We start from the raw sequence: 17,998 nt of genomic DNA, 5'->3' as shown, positions 1-17,998 counted from the left end.
CAGTAATTGAGTTAATGTAGTGGAGAAACACAGTAAAGTGTTTTTTATCAGTCAGTTATATGATCCAGGCATATAATAAAGACAGAGTGTGACATAAAAGGCAGGAAACTGTCCCTGGTAAGTATGAGCTAACCAATATTTGTTTAATAACTGGTATCTATTACATCATTTCCATTTACTGCAAGGCAACTTAATTTTTATTTAATAACTCTAGCAATTTGCTGATTTACATTTTTATAATATTTATTAGTATTATTTCCAATATGTAAAACATTGCTCCATTTAAATATACTCTTGTCATTATTTACAAATACTTTGTTCTCAACCTAATGGAAACTGATCTACATCTCTTTTAAAATTATAATGATTTTATATATATTGCAAATGTTGTTTCAACAGTCTGTATGATGTTTTCTTTTTTTTTTTTTTTCTTATTTTATACATGGTTTATTTTTTCTTGTTTGAAATTTTAGTCAGTTTTAATATGCAAGTTTTATGGAATATTTCCATTGCATTAATTTACTTTCCATTAGTTCTAAGCCACAAATACCAAATGCATAATCACTGCCATCTTTAAAACAAGAACAAAATGACCACTATATAATAAAACAAAAGGGAGACATGGATATCCTTAGGTTATTTTAAAGACTTTTCCTTTGTGTGTCCAATAGTACAAATGTCAAACTGTTTAAACTTCATAGTTACAAGATTATTTTCCAATAAAATAACTACCATTTATTTACTTTTACTACATTAGAGAGCACACAAATAAGGTTTTCACTGTGTTTCTTCTTTTTTGTTTTTTCCAAATTCTAACACACAGAAAGGAATATTCCTGCCTTAAATGGTTTACAATCCAATCAGACAAAACTAAATTAGGGTGCCAAATTTTAAAATTCAGATCAAACCAGTGTCGTATACTCCTACTCCACAATCCAAAGAAAGAAGAATAAAAATAAAGAAACTTTCCCATCTCAACAATGAAAAGTTTTTCTTTAAATAATTTTCAGCCTTCAATTTCAATTTTTCAGAATCAGGCCTCACATTTGCAAATGCAACATTAAGTATTACATCTGTGGAAACACATAGGAGAAACATGGCTGATGATTTTGAGAAGGGAGGAAAATACTGCTTATCTGGTACTTCAGTGAAAGAAAAATTAAAAGTGAAGTTTTTCAAGTAGAAGGTACCACTGGAAACTATTTCTTCATGCAATTTATTTTACCTATCAATTAGAAAAGTAGCAGTAAAATTCTGAAATTAATTTTAAATGGTTTAAAAATAAAATTACTCCACAATTAGAGTGCCCACTACATCTGTTTCCACAGAGAAGTATCCTAAATCTTCAGTTTTGCATGCTCTCCCAAAGTCTACTATGATACTTAAGACCTGGAAGAAAACAGTATCTTATTGGCCATATATAGAATTTCTAGTGATGCCAACAGGACCTGAGGATATCAACACTGGATGTCAGATTTTAATTATGGATAGAGTAAGTCTTCTTAAATATACTGAGTCTCTTCAGAACCTTACCATGCACATATGTACTTTTAAGCAAATAAGGTATTAAAATTTAAATGGAGTGGTCATAGTTTATTAGTATCTAGAGCAGTCCACCCAGTGAGTGACATACCAAAATAAAGTGAGAATCCAGACCAGTAGTAAGTCTCTGTAGGGTAGAAATGCTGTGATTGTTACTAAAATAAAACATGGTAAGTTTTACTATAGTGCAAAACATGGTAAATTTTACTACTTACAAGTACTAAGTTGGGTAAATTCTAGTGGAAAATAAAAAAGTAAATTCATGAAGTTGATGTATTCATATGAACAGTGAGAGGTTAAAAATGAGCATGCTAAATGGAACAAAAATAGTAACTCTGAGAAAAACATACAGAATCCCTAAGCAGATGCTAAGGAAGGCCTTTGAAGCAGTTAGTATAACTAAGTCTGAAACCAATAGGCTTATGCCTATTGAAGGACAAGGGTAATTGAAGGAAACAGTGATGAAGCAGGGAAGGAGACAGAAATAACCTCAACTGGGAAAAGATGAGTCTATTAAAGTGGTCTTTATCCAACAACACATTCCTTGTGCTTTTATTTAAGACTGTCATATATCTTTCTCAAAAGACTTTCTCCAACTAATGAGTCCAAATCTATACTGGGAATTAAGGCTCCTAGCCACATATTATGTTAACCCCCACACACACATGGCATGTGTCGACAGTGCTCCGCTCACTTGTTCCTCTCACCTGTATGTATTCTCAAGTGGACCTTTAAGTGGTGTGATGTTCTGAAAGTTTTTCCACAATATGGGCAGTCTTTCATGGCAGAACCAAGGCTCCTGTCTCTCAGTAAAGCTGGCTGCTGGACTCCTACAGATCTCCCAGCTTCTTCTCCAATGTCTGCAACACAGAAATGTTCTCACATCACTTCAGCACATGTCAGAAGTTGTTCTCACTAAAACTGCTAACACAACACAAAGTTAAACATGTCAATACTACACCTGTCTATTTCATTCTTTAAATCTGACAGAATGCTGACAATTCATGTATTTTCTTGTTATTGTCTTAAATTATTTCATCTTTCCTATCATCATTTTAAGCAGCATATGGTACCTTTATATTGAACTGAATTATACAAGAAAAGAAACAGCTGTGTCAGCAGCTGGTTTGATTTCTTCTTTTGCTTAGTTCCTATTAATTTTTGCCCAAAAAGTTTTAGATTATTGTTTTGTTGAATCTATTTGATTTATAAGTATTGTGAAAATTTGTATGCTTTTAGAGGGAAAAAGTTTGCATCGGTATGTTAAAACCTTCCAAAACAACAGAATTGCAATGACAGGGGGGGTCCAACAGCAGTGGCAATGTCTACACACCAAGCTAATCAACTTCCTTCTGCAAAATTTCAGCACTGCAGTTACAACATACGACCTAGTGAGTGACCTAATATCAAGGGAAATGCAATGAAAGAATTGGTCAGATGAGGGGGAATGCCTTCTCCCTCTCACTCGCAGCTCCTACGTTTTTTCTTCCTGTGTTCAAAGCTACACTTATGCTTTGCATCGTAATATGATGGGTGAGAATCCAGGACATCTCTTGCCTGATATAAAGAAACGGTCATTCTCAGCCATCTTGAATAAGTTGCTATTATCCAAGCAGGCTATGAACAAAATAACTTACAAAAGACTGACATAAAAATTGCAAAAATGTATTTTTAAAAAGTCATTATTCAAACCACACAAGACTCATCTATCATCTTGTAGGTACAGGGTCATCTAATATCACATACATGGATCAATTCACAATTTCACCAAAAAGTACCATGACAAATGTTGAAATTCTGAACCGGGTTTACACTTCTGGCACACTACAGAGGTGCAATACCGATGGACGTGTCATCACAGCCCTATGCAAAAGCTGAGGTGTCTGGGTTATACTGAGGTGGGAGCATATAGTTAAAATCTGCATGCAGAGTCTTAATTATTTCAACCAGAAACTACTGACCAAAAATGTCCTGTCTTTACCCATTATATATGTAACTAAAGCTGTCGGGAAACATAGTGCAGTTTACACAGTGTTGCCTTTCAAATGGAAGCGATGGGACATAAGAAAGACTTTAACATTTGGCTCTAATAAGAACTATTCACACAGTAGTAGAGACTCAAATACCACGTTTCTGGAAAAGGTAACACTAACAGGCATTTTATTATTTATTATAAAATGGTCCCTCTAAACTATTTGGCTTAAAGCTGAAGGAAGGCGATGACAGTGTGATTAAATATATATATATATATATATATATAAATGCTTATCTTAGGTAAAATCTGATAGTTTTCACATCACATTCTTGTTTTAACATTTTCTGATTGTTCTTAGACTGCAGAGTTAAAGAACAATATTTAAGTTAGAAAGCTAGTAACTGTCATTTTGAATTATTCACAAGTATGTAAAGTAACATACTGCGGGAGTTTATTTTGTATTTAGGAGTCAGGAAAACATATATAGGTGCTAGTCTACAATTCCAATATCCCCGAAGAGTTTAGTTTTTCCCACTTTTTACTCCTCAGAAGTTGTATATAATAATGTCTTAAGCTGCTTCAGGAAAAAATGAATTTCTGAGTGCAAAAAGATTTTTCTGAAGTGCAAAATACAGAATGCATGATGATAAACTGCAAGATTTTATTCTGGTTTTCAATAAATACTATATGAGCATTATAGATAAATATATAGATAAAGCTAACAAGCCACTCAGGAGGAATTTACTGAATAAGTCTACTAGTTATGTTTTGCTATATGTCACTCTAAATGATGGCCTGTTATCCATTTGCCTTTTATCTTTCTATCTAGAATATGTGTGGCCCAATAAAAAAGAATAAATTTGTAAGATAAACAGCTCGCTTTGCAGATTTAAGAGTCTAATTTTCACTTTACACAAAATTGAATTTTTTCAAGGCAGTGAGACGATGGAGTTTACTCTAGCACTAATCCTCTGAAAAAGCAAACTGAAAACAACAATGAAGCAAAGAAAGATGTGGGTGGTCTGAAGAGTTTTCTTTTAGATTTAAGTAGACATACAGTAGATAGCTCCAAAGGCTTTACTCCAACAGGGGCCTTACCTTGAAGAATTTTTCTTCCCACAGTGAAAGCATTCTTAAGACTTTAAAGCTGGGCTGAGGGGTTTTCTTTTGAATTCCTCTGCCTACAAAGCCCACCGAAGCGCTGGAGGCCATCACTACCTGAATGAGCAGCTTTGCATCTAAGTTCTTTTATTTCAAACAATGAAGAGATATGTTCAAGGCTGCCGACTCCCTCCATTAAATGCTGCCCCAACTTCTTACTAAGACCCCATCTTGGCAAATCATACCTATTTGTCAAGGCACTTAAGTTTAAAATGTGCTTAACTTTAAAATGCATTTAAGTCTCAGTGACTCTGCGAGCAAGGTGTTTTTTATACTGAGGCTCTTAAAGCAATCTATGGAAAGTGAAGGGGGGAAAAAGTGACACAAAAATAGGAAAAGAGATTAGCAAGGAAAAAGTTAAGAGGCAAACTGGTGAATACAGACTATGCCAACAGTGTATGTAGGGAATGAAAAATCTTCAGCTCTACCAATAATCATGTACTCTACACCTCTGGTGTCCCTTTCTCCTGCTGTTGAGACCCCCTTCCTAAGTAGAAGCTCTCAGTTCTGTTAAATTTTGCAAAACTGTAGTAATGTTTCACAGACCTGCAGAACTAGGATTAGCCCCAGCAAATTGATGTATTATTTACTCGGGATTTGAGCTATGGCTTTTGGGCTGCTCAATTCTGAGGATAAAAGATCAGGAAGGAAAGACAACAGTTACTTATCTTACAGCCATTGTGGTTCACTGAGTTATGTGGTCTACATGATGTGCACTCGATGCACATGAGATTAGACTGCTTTTTTTACTATCTACTTCCATTATAGGCAGGTCTACGTCCTGAATGTCTTCCTGCCCCATCCCTACCTTTCCTGATTCAAGTGCAGGAAATAACAGAACAGAATATAAAATATTGTATAGATGTACACGCTAGATATAAGACTTCTGAGCCTTGTCTCTGAACTTAGTTTTGCTGAGCCTTTCACTTTGAAAGTATCTGTTCACAGAAAAAGTTATGGACAGAAGTGCGAAAAGCAACATTCAGTTCTATGTATGAAACTGGTGTTTGTGTCAGTATAAGGAGAAGGCAACAGCTGAGACACCTCCAGCTGCTACGTATGCTGTATCTGCTGGGCAGACAGGTACTGCTCTGTGGCACAGGACAGAGGGATTCAGCCAGGATGCAGCTTCTGGAGTGGTATGACAGGGACATCTCTTGTGTACAGTGCCTCAGCTCCACTTAATACCTGACTGTGCGCATGTTCTTATGGGACAAATGCAAGGAAAGAAAGTTCACTTTAACATCTGCATCAGAAGCTGGCAATTGGCCACATAACCCAAGAGTCAATTTGGCCAAAATGTGAGCAAATCTATTGGCTGCACAGACTGAAACTGAAATTAAAATTAAGCAATCCACAAGATCAGTATTTGAAGGCCTAGCTTTTTTTCAGACAGACGCTCACTTCTCAGGAGAGGAGGGACAAACAGCACTATGCCTCGCCTAGCATGGAGTTGACCCATGTAGTGACGCAGGCTGCTTTCCTATTCCCCGTGGGACCTGGAAAGCAAATTTCCAGAGCCAGATAATCCTCAAAGCCAGTTTTGAGCCAAAAGCACTTGTACAGCAGCAGGCTAAAAGAAATTGAGAAACACACCAGTGAATCATTTTTTATAGCAGGTATCTTACTAGGTATCAGAAATGATCTACCCCAAAATGAGCCACTGCCATGGCTCGCAGTGCCCTCAGCACACAGATAGAGATGCTACAGAAGCACAATGCTAACTTCAGTGGATATTCTAGAAAAGAGAACACAAACTTAGGTGGATAGTGAATCTATGTACTCAGATCAGAAGCTATCTAGCTAGTCGTATGAAGAGCAAAAGAATAATTATTTGAGATTTCCTTATATGTTCTGTATGACTGGTCTACCTGTCTAGGATGATTCTATAAATCTAGAAAAGGATTGATTGCTTTTGTAAAAAGAAATCTGTTTTCAGTTGGTTAGGTAGAAGCACTGACTTCAGTCATGTTAGCCACCAGATTTTCAAAGGAGCATCTACATATATGTCCCATTAATTTTACCGGAGTATTTATTTGCTGTGTGTATGTGAAAGTGCAAGGATTCACAGAGGTACTTTCATGTTCAAAAGAGGTAAATTGCAGTCCTCATGCAGACTAAATTATCAGTGAATTCAGCTGGAATTTGTAGACATAAGGATTGCCAAAATAGCCAAAAACAGGCAATCACAGGGAAAAGGTGACCAGCTCAGAAAAAGGTAATCACGCTTACATGTTAGTGTTTGCTCTTGCACATTTTTCAAACATTCTTAAGGAACCCTTTGAAAATGTGGCCAGAAGCCTTTAAAGCAGCATGTAATCCCAGGTTTTCATATATTTCTGAAATTCAAAATATTTGTAGCTCTTTAGAACTGCCTGTAAAAGTTAATGAAACATGGTGCAATGAGAAGTGGCAGTGACCAGAGTTACATTTTGATGATCTATAAACCACCCAGATTAGCCCATCTTGTGGCGGGGAAAATTATACTCTGAATCTAATGTCAAGAAGGGAGTTAGAAGATATTCAGTGTGTCAACCCTGTCAGTGTTACCACCTTTATGCAAGTATGCCTGGACTCAACCGCCTCATTCCCTGGGAAGCAGTATGGGATATTCAAAGTTTCTGGGAAAACATGCTTTACTTTCTTGCCTGTTCCTTAGAGAAAGCCTTAATAATACTGAAAATAATGAAAAATAGGAATATAATTAGGGATATAATTAACCATATTTTTCTAGCTACCTGAAGTAGCTTCAATTAGTATGCTTTGATGTAAATGAGAACAGAATCTGGCCCAGTGCTCATAATTTGAAATTAGAATCTTATTAGGAGATGTCACTACACTTCTTTGCTAGTGAAGTTCGTGGCTTAAAATCAAGGAGTCTAATATTACTAAATATTACAGTTATATTTTAGGCCTCCGGAAAGAGTTACTAATGTCTTAGGTCAGGAACAACTTGCTGTCTCTATTGTTTCATCAAGGATTTAGGTTTTATAATGACCATATATGGGAATCTTAAACTGTTAGGCATTAATATGGATTGGCAGAGAATTTGTTTAAACAGAGAGCTATTTTAGAAGAGAATTGGAAAGGAGACCTACTAGTGAGAAAGCAGCATTCACATTGTTTGTATTATTAGAAATAAAGATTATACCAAAGGTTCCACTGGTAAATAAAAAGATACCGCTTCTGACATCAGACTTCCCACTTAGCCCTCTGAACCACACAGGCAAACAAAAGGCACAAACTTCCCTGCTTCTGCTACCAATTAGTGCATTAGCAAATTTAAATTTAAAATACAGTCTAAATTAAACTGAACTAAAATGCCCATAATCATTTATATGAGGTAAGACTTGCAACATTTAGAAGTGGGCAAACGACAGTCACAGCCAATACCTCGGGCTCCAGGGGAGCTATCTAGGCATTATTTCAAGCACAAGAGAAAGGAAGCCAAAATATTCTAAGCAGTTTCTTAGTGAATGATAGGCTGGTGACCTGGGGGCAGCACACACACCTTAAGCCCATACCTGGAGCACATGACACACTTGAAAATTGGTGGGTTTCACACCCCATGGGTGCAAAAGACTTTGCACAGCAATACTGCATACATGCAAATGTTGGTTCTGTCTTAATGCCTTGCACTGTGGTAAGCATACTGACAAACATGCAAGAAGCTGTATATAAAGCACAAAGAGACATCAGTAGACATTTAACCAAAATTAAGCTTTTGTTTATCACAAAATGTTTCTTATCCTCTTTTTTCATTTTAATCAAATTCCCTACAGAGTTTTTGTTTTGGACTTATTAGCAGTCTTACTTTTCAAATTGTTCTAAAACTTTAAAATCCTTTAAGATAATCAAAGTTCAAACACAGTTTCTGAGTACATCGTTTTAGCTGCCTGATTTGTTTGAAGAATTGTGTGACCAAAAGACACAGAAAATCAGATGTAGTACTTAAAAAAAAAAGGGTTGGTTACTTGCCATCAACTTACAGAGCTCAGTTTGGACTGCAAATAAAGCATACTGAAAAAAAATATTTTTTGAGAGAAGATTTTTTGCACGAGACCTTTTTAACTGTATCTTTTTCTTTTTTTTTTTTTAAAGAAAGAAGACATCTTAAACACCTTACAATATCTTTCATTTAACAGTTGGCAGAAGGAAACTCCCAGATGAACATTGGCCTGTGTCTTTCTCTTTAACCAGCTGAGTGATCCAAGCTTTTAATAAAGCTGTTCCAATTATTGTAAAAGTCATCTACTACCTTATAGCCACAAATATTGACAGTTTATTGCACAACGCATTCATGACATTTGAAGGTCACATCATACATAATACATACACTTTTATAAAAGTGTCTGGAACAAAGAGATACATGATCAGCAATTACATCTTACCATTTGACGGTATGATTTTATACTTATTTAAAATGAAATACAATATGAAATGCAAATTGTTAATAAAACACAAAATAGTTCATTTTCTGTATTTATTGTTTTATTAATCAGTGATACTAAGTTCAGGTGTACAAAATCAACAGAATGCAGTCCATGCCCCAAGAAGATTACAGTAAATATTATTATTCTACAAACCATCACACCTATTCTTAGCTCAGGATGAGAAGTAAGTTTAAAACTTTAATCTTGCTACTGTATACATCTCCAGCCCTACTGAATTCAATGTAACTCAACACTTAGAATCAGAATGTTAGCATGTTAATGAAATATTAGTTTTGATAAAACTGAATCAAAATGAAACTGAAAAGAGTGCTGAAGAATTTTTTTTAATATATGCACATGCAGGGATATCAAACTTCATCCTCTTCCAGTGCTCATGACTTTTAAGGCCATTCTAAAATCTCACACACATGCATAAACGATATAATTAAAAGGTGTAAATTGCAATTTATGCAGTCAGACCTGTGCACAGTCCTTCAGTGAAGTCAACAAACATCTGAAATACACAGAGCGTGACCATGAGAGTATTTGCCTTTGGTTAAATAGTCTTCGCTTTTATGGTACCACCAGATCCTGGAACCTCCAGCTACCTAATGAGAGCTGAGCTTGCAGCATATGACCACAGATCACTACACTGTTCCCACTAACACCATTTTTGCTGGTTTATTTCAAAATCCCTCTATCTTCTTTCCTAAACTCTTCACATGCAAGACTCTTCCACCATCCAACTCCTTCACTGGCTTTTCAGTCCTGCTACTCCAAAGACATGGCTTTGAAATCCCACTTCCTTAACTTGACTGTACAGATCAAAGCATTTCAGATCCCAAATCGCTGAGTTTGCCAGGTGAGGTTAATGAAATTCCACTAGACTTATATAGTCTTTCCACAGGAAAAGTGGATGTTTTAGAAGAGGATGTACTAGGTCACTTATCAGAACAATGGGTCTGTTTGCTTTCTTGAATGTAATGCTAGTTACTCTCAGTGATGAGCTTCTGCTTGTTCTTGCTTTCTTCAGGCATGTACTGAGCTGCTAGAACACCTTATTGTACTTCTCTGTCCAGAGCACGTATCCTCACAAGCAAGGCAGATACTCTTTGGATCAGCAATGCTGGGCTTAAATATGTACTCATGGATATTTCCTCAGTATTTTGCCAATATGCTTTGTCATCTATCCTCAAAATTTACCCCGGTGTTCTTTTATAATTCTGATAGCATTGATAGTTACCAAATGTACCATACAACATACTTTTCTAGGTTTTCTCCTCCTTTTCTTAAAACAAGATTAAACTATTCTGGATTTTTACCAAATGTTCATGACAACAGAAGTCTGTGATTCTCATGTAAGCCTGTCTCACTGTTTTCCTTACCCAAACCCTTAACTTACCTGTTACCTTAGCTTTGATCCTGTCACCAAAATTTGAAATGGCCATATGATCATTGATGAGAGAGGATGAGATCTTTCTGCACTTCATACAGATTGTTTACTACTTTTGGAGAAAATTCCAGTGGGGAATCTAAGCTATCCAACTGGACCATCTTTTGGATTCGTATGTGTTATTTGTAGGCAGGTGTTCAGGTACCAGATGGCCTTAAAGCCCATACTATTCAGGTTATAGCAGCTTCTACAGGCTGTCTGCATCATATTCCCATCTCTGAGATTTGCAGAGTGGCTACATGGAGCTTGATAAACACTTTTACCTAGCATTGCTCTCCTGATGCCAAGGCTAGATCAGATATCCAATTTGGGAGAGTTGCCTTACAGTCCCTCTTTAATTAAGTACTCCTGATCTCCCACTCCTGGGATGGATTGCTACTGCTGATTAAGCTCCAGAAGTAAGGATCTGTGGAGGCAATTTCATGAGGGAGAAAATGAAGTTGCTAGCTAATCAACTAAAATAACCATTAACTGGACTTCTGTGAATGAATATATTGCCTTCTTCTTGCTTCCACGTACCCTGTTCCTTCCACATGTTAGCATCTCTGCATACCCGTAAATCAAACACGTAAGGTGTACTTCACTATGACCTCTATCTTGTTCCTAAACTGCACGTGGGACAAACAGAACCATTTGGTACAGTGTACGGGCTACACTACAAAGAAAATCCAAGACGTGTCAGTAAACTGTAGGAAAGATGGTGAATCTGGGTGGAAGACAGTGATATTCAACCTATTTTCTCTAGGTTCTTCCCAAGTGCCCAACAATGCAGAATTGGTGAGATTTTAAAAGGCAGAAATTGACACCCAACTCCACACAGATTTCAAAATCCATTAATATCTTTTAAAATCTTTCGAGTACTTGTATGGAAATATTTAATAACTACACTAGTCAAGTTTCACCCTGAGTTGCTGGGTTTAAACAAATCCAGAAACCAAACAAATAATTTTTTCAAGTCAGATCACAGACTTGCCTATGTTATAGGTAGCTCTCAGGATATCAAGTATCACTGGAGAAGTTTTTGAATACTATTGATTAATAAAATCCCTTTTCATTATTATTATCTTATCACAGGGTGGCAAAATCAGCATCGAAGTGCCAGTAGCAGGTCATCAGATTTTATAAAAATTCATTCTAATGAATAAAAATGTAAATTATTTAAAATGTCACAGGAGTATCTTTCTGTAGGCGCCAGTAAGAAAGAAACCAACAATAGAATCAGTCACATAAAAACAACTGTACAGGTAGCTAAATTACTAATTTCCCCCTCAACAAAATAAGAAAGAATTAAAGACTGTCATTCCATTTACAGATTACAGATTACTGATTACAGAGGTGCTGACAGAGTCTCCAAAACGTGAATAATGTCATGGTGTGTGTTACAACATTTGGACAGATGGTGATAGTATAGACTTTTCCAGTATCTGTATTTTCTTACTTTTTCCTTTCCAGTGCTGCCTTCAAACTAAATGACTGCTTCAAGCTAATACAAATACCTCTGTAAATAATTTTTCTCCCATTTAACTTCTTTGGTACATGCCACTTCAGTATAATTTCCAACTTCTTTCCCCATTTCACAAAAAATGAGCTGTACTTGAAGAAATACTTATGAGCAACTCTGAACTGCTGAATCTATTTTACTAGCACCCTTTTTCTACAAATAAAATATGCTAATTACATGAGTTTGCTATAACAGAAAATTATTGATTAAATTCATTATTACTAATCTTGAGAAGGGATCCTTTAACTGTTCAGTACTTTTTTTTTTTCTCATGGGTTTAACAGTGTGTTGTGGGCATACTGAGGCCACAATGTCTTTAAACATGGTATTGTATGAATGGGCTCGTTAATTTTTTTATACTAATGATGTATCTCAAAAAGTACATTACCAGGTCAACCTGTATCCATGTTTTGTAAAATAGCCTTACAGTGCACTGGTACTATAATGTGCTATTTGTGGGCTATAAAAATATGAAATGCTGCCTATGGAGCTAATATATGAATATTCCAGTTTTCCTTTTCTACTACAAAAATATAAAATTTTTTGATCTGAACTATCCTGGTAAAAAAAGAGAAAAAATACTATTTTGAATGCTCTCCTCTGATTTAGCTGAGCTTGTGGCAATAACTGGTTTAGGCATAGGCTTCAGTATGCTGGAATGATTCTGAAACTAATTTTGCATGTGTTGGAGTTGGACTGTAGCCATGCACGTCAGTATGCTGGAACAGAGTTATCTAAATCCTGAGCCTTATTTTACATGTGCTGGTGTTGGACTGTGGCCCTGCAATCTTTTAGGTCTCCATCTGTAGCTATCAAAGCCAGGGTGTGCCCAGCCACTTGCTACTGCTTACTGCTTTCCTTCCACAGGAAAACTACATGCTCACAACCACCCTCCCACACATCGGTGTGACTCGTAGCTCTTCAGAGCCCTGGCAGGTCTCATCAACCTTCCTCTAAAGCCTCTTTGCTGCCATGGCTGGCCTTTTGCAGCGCATCACACTTCTTATATCACTATAATCCTAGAGAGTTATCAAGTCCCACATCAGTGACGAGAAATATTAACCTCTCAGACAGATGTTCCCTCAGATTCAGTGAGTTAATTCCTCTTTCAATACCAGGTAAAACAGCCCACTAGTTTTTAAGCAAGCTATGGAGACCACAGCTCCCAGACTGATGGAAGGCCCCTCCAAGTTTCCCAGCCTGACACTGCTTTCCCAGTGACCATCAGCCAAAAGGATTTGAAGTCCAGACGGTCTAGTCAGAAGCTAGCAGTTGTTTTTTTCTGGGGAAGGAGACAAGAAAAGATCAGGCACTTGGAAGCCACATTCTTCCAAAACCACAAGAAACGCTGGCTGTGCACAACTCTGGAACACCAACAGAGAGGCAGTAATGAGGACTGAACAAAGCAAAGGCAGTTGTACAGAGTACCCCTCTACGATGAACTGATAATCTCATGGAACATACAGGTTGATGAGGACATGGTACAAAGTTTTTGCAAGCCTTCTTCCACTAGTTTACAGTTCCTCTGCATTAATCCACCAGCAAATACATATTTTAACCCATCAGGAGCATCTATAAAATTAGGAGATAATACAGACTAAATTATTTGCAAGCACATTTCATTACCAGAAAGTAAGAGCATTTTGTCTCTATGGAGCCTACCAAACTGAGGAAACAACTTCACACTAAGGTCAAAATTAGACATTCGAATGAAGATCAGGCATTCTTCTGTGACCGGACAGACACAAGTTAGCTTACTGTCTGGCTCAGAGACAGAGGAAGACTTATTTTAGAAGGAAGGTTGTTCCATCTCTTAACTTATTAGCAATGCACTTTCTTCAAACTCCAACGGAAAAAGAAATTCAAAACCCAGGTAGTCTGCATGCATGGAAGCACCTTTTGTTTAATAAATAATTCAACCATGTATTCCTTTTTAATTTAAAAACGGTCTGACTGAACAGTCAACAGAGTGAACTAAAGTTGGCTAAATACAGTGTTGAAAAATTAAAAAGTGTATTCAGGGCCGTATTTATTTGCTTCACTTTTCATATACTGGAGAGACAGGCTGTGCTGAAGTTCTAGGTTTTTTCTTTTTAAATTATACGCATACAGTCACGTGATGCTCACTTGATTTTGAAAGCTGTCTTGCCCTGGAATTAGTCTGTCTCTCTCTCTGTTACCAGCACAGCAGCCACTGCCCTTCTACCTCATGAACATTGTCAGAAATTCTGACAAAATGTTCTCATGAGCTCCTCTGCCATGCCTGTGAGGGCCAGACTTAACTATCAACCATCTTGGAAAACAGAAATACTGTAAAACATTCTGGAAATATTCAGACCATCATGGGAATGATGGTCCCATATATTAGTAAGTGTGTGGTAAGGTACAGGAAACACATCTGGCTGCAAAAATCTGCAGATAATGATGCAATGAAATCCATCCCAGGACTGAATTTGTAACACACTATTGCAAATGTATACAAATACTTGGAATCAGTCGAGTACATTTGGTACTGATTGATCCTCTTGAAGACAGTCAAAAGCATATAGCACTATCTTAAGTACGTATTCACAGGCTCAGTTTCTGTAAACCAAGATCTTAGCAGTAAGCAGCTGAGGATAAGAAGGAAAAAGCGAATAGTCAACTCTTACGCTTAGCCTTCTGCACCACAATGTTGAAAATAATTTCTTGCATCTTAGAGCAGACAGCAAGGAAAAAGTAATGTGGCAAAACCTCCTTATTTCAGATTCCTGGAGATCTACCTGTTCCCCCACACATCCCAAAGCAGCAGCAGGTCCTTAATGCCTTTCTAACAAAGCACAGCCTTTTGTTCTCCACTCTGATGAGTGTTTGATTCCCACGACTGTGAATGGCTTTACAATGTTTTACACCCTTTCTAATCAGTGTCTTCTGAACCAGTGACCACTCTGTAACCATCACACAACATCCACCAATGTGAAATTACCAGCTTGATGATGCTCATGTGACATTAAATGACAACAGAAGGAAATCTTATCTCAGAAAGGTAAGATATGCAGTAAAGAAGATAAATGGGAAACCTAACCCTTACAAAGTAACACTGACTTTAAAGAAAATGACTCAGAAATAACCTATCTTTCAAAGTGGACATGCTTACTTTAAACACATCTTCTTAGGGCCACGGGATGACAGACATGAGTCACATTTAGAAGTGACAGAAGTTTCACAACTACATCTTGAATAATTCCACAACATATAGAGGAAGACCAGCTTTTCACCACATTTTCACTATTCTGAACATTAGTAAAACTACCTGCAGTATATAGGATGAAAACGCTAACCAGACCAGATAAACACTTTGTATAGATAGGAAACTTTCAGCACCTTGCTCTGTTGAGAAAAACAGCCTAGAATTATATGTACAAAATAAATTTCTGAGTCTGACAACATGTGAACATACTGGGATAAATGTAGAGATTGTTTAGACCCAAACTCCTACCTTGCAAGTCGGAGAGTCTTAAGAATCTAATTCTGGCCAATCACTAGCTTACATTGAGACACTATGCAATAAGTACCATCTCAGTGAACAGACTAATTTAAACTCCACGAATGCAGGCTACTGCATTTGTGGAGACACATGTTTCCATGCCTTTTCAGGATGGTACTAGTGGGAGCCACTCCAATAGCCTGGCAAGCCCATGCAGAATTTGGTACATAACAAACTGGCTTGCAACTGATTACATTTGAAAGCTGTCTATAGTGGGACTGGCCAACCTAACAAAGTAATGTATGGGGTTGAGAAAAGGTGAATGGCAGTATAAACTGGTCAAATGAAACTGAAATAATTTCAACAATTTTACTACTACTGGTTCTTTTCTGGCTACAGATTCTGTGGTATCTCACTACAGATACATGCCCAGTCATGAGGCTGATTTGTATTTGTGTCAGAAAAGGGATCCTGTTGACTATGGGGCAGCAGAGTTTGCTGATACATGCTGAAACATTTTAATAAAGGGTGGACAACCAAAACTTGTCACTGCTTAACAGTCCGTAGTACTGCTATCATACCAAGTTTTATCGTAAAACTGCAGAAGAGTAGCATAGTGTATTTAAAATAAACAATGATGTGAAGATTCAACTTAAAAGAGGCAGCTCAGATACCAGACAGGACACTGATGAGTGTTGTAGATTTGTATTCCAGAAAAGAACTGCTAGATAGACCATCACCTGCAGTACTGCTCCACCTGCAGTACTGCTCCAATGAGTGCTGTTCACCAAACAACAATGTGCTTCCTCCTCTGTATTCCAGAATTCTTTGCAATTAGTATTTGTTTTAGCTACACTGAATCACTGCTCATCTACTGAGATATTATTTTATTTTTAAGAAATTCCTTTCTTCTTGGATAGACTTTCACCACAGTTTTTTTGAAGTATGAGAGTAAACACTGTCCCTGTGATGGCAATTTCCATTCATAGTTTGACAACTGAATGTTGTGATGTTACTTGAAACTCCTGTCTCTTATCTTTCAAATTTTCTTTAGGGAAAAACAGCATAGAAATATATTCTGTCATCTATTTGAAAAGCTGCAGATATAATCCACCTATGATGATTGCAATTTTTGGAATTAAGACTGTGATCCACAAAATGTATGATCTACATTTTAACCACAGCTATTACAATAAATGAAACCAAATAGTGATTCTCCACACATTTATCTTTATTCTGATAATGCTTTGCAAGACTTCTGGCTGAGAATGCTTTACATCAGTAAGCATTATTGAAAATATTCCCTGAAAAATGAGCCTAATAAGACCATAGTCAAAGCAGAATTATAGATAGGAGACAGTATGTGTCCAGATCTTTCTTTGCTTTTCATCCATGGTGCAGAAGTTGCTAGCCATCAAATGTTTTAAATATCTGAGGGTCTTCTGATGGCTGACAACCAGCAATATAAGATCAGTTAGTAGCAGTTAACTGTCAACATCATAGGCAAACCCATTGCCTCTGGCATTATCAAGGACTTTGGTTGGCATGCTCATTTGAGGGAACAATGGCAAATCAACCTTCCCCACCAGGACAGGGTGTGCTAGGGACATGGCTAAGCACATTTGACAGCATGGGAACTGATGGCAATTATGCTGGATTCCTCCAAGGGACCACCAACTCCTTCGCATCCTCCTCCTGTGCTTCACCAGCAGTTTTAGCAATTTCAGTGTATGTCTACAATCTAACACAGGCAAAGCCACCAAAGGTTTCTCAAAACAAACTCATTAACTTGCACTACCAAGCCCTCTTCTATGCAAAAACAGAAGGAAGTTTTCCAGAAGTTCAGTGAAGAATTCTCTTACTCAACAAATTTGCTGATTTTAGTAATCTAACTACTGGTTAATAGGGTCAAACTGGCAATTTGGTCACACTGAGTAAAGGAACTCACTAAGGGTAATGTTTTTGCTTAAAGTTGGAGAGAACTCCTCAGAAGTATTTTTCTGGATTTTCTCTCTAATACTTGAGCTAGAATTTCATTGTTGTAGCAAACAACTTTCAAAAAGGTTAAACAGGTTTGATGTTAAAATCCCATTATGTGTAGTCTGGGAATGGAACTGCCTTTGATTGCACTAAAAATCCTCCTGACCAGACCTTTTAATGCATTCTTTCAAATTTGCACTCTTCATTTCTTCAACTACAGTAGTTTCTCCAGGTAACAGACCACTGTCCCTTTGAGTATCTGCCACCAATAGAGTTTTAGTGCAGAGTTAAAATATGGTGCAATCCACCATGAACATGACAGGACCCAAAACTTACTCATCCCTCCAGAAGTGTCAAAACAAAAATGTTCCTTATAGAAACAGGTTAAAACATTCAGAAATAGCAAGATTCCTGAATACTGGAAAGAACAAATATGCCTTCATTATTTTTAGAGATTTTTCTTTTGAATGGATAATTAACCAAATAT

At 37.0% G+C, this 17,998-nt stretch overlaps 1 protein-coding gene across 14 annotated transcripts in view; it reads right to left on the bottom strand.

Moving 5' to 3' along the window:
- Positions 1-17,998, bottom strand: part of ZNF536 (zinc finger protein 536) — a 352,088-nt gene that overhangs the window by 135,443 nt on the left and 198,647 nt on the right. For all 14 annotated transcript variants that reach the window (XM_074912935.1, XM_074912931.1, XM_074912939.1 and 11 more), the window contains one exon: positions 2,250-2,402. In XM_074912935.1, coding sequence (XP_074769036.1) covers positions 2,250-2,402 — 153 coding nt within the window. The remainder of the gene's footprint in view (positions 1-2,249; positions 2,403-17,998) is intronic.

Source organism: Athene noctua, chromosome 9, assembly GCF_965140245.1.
Source record: "Athene noctua chromosome 9, bAthNoc1.hap1.1, whole genome shotgun sequence".
Taxonomy (NCBI): Eukaryota; Metazoa; Chordata; class Aves; order Strigiformes; family Strigidae; genus Athene; species Athene noctua.
The sequence above is the reverse complement of the archived record's forward strand: the minus strand, read 5'-3'. Positions and strand labels throughout refer to the sequence as shown.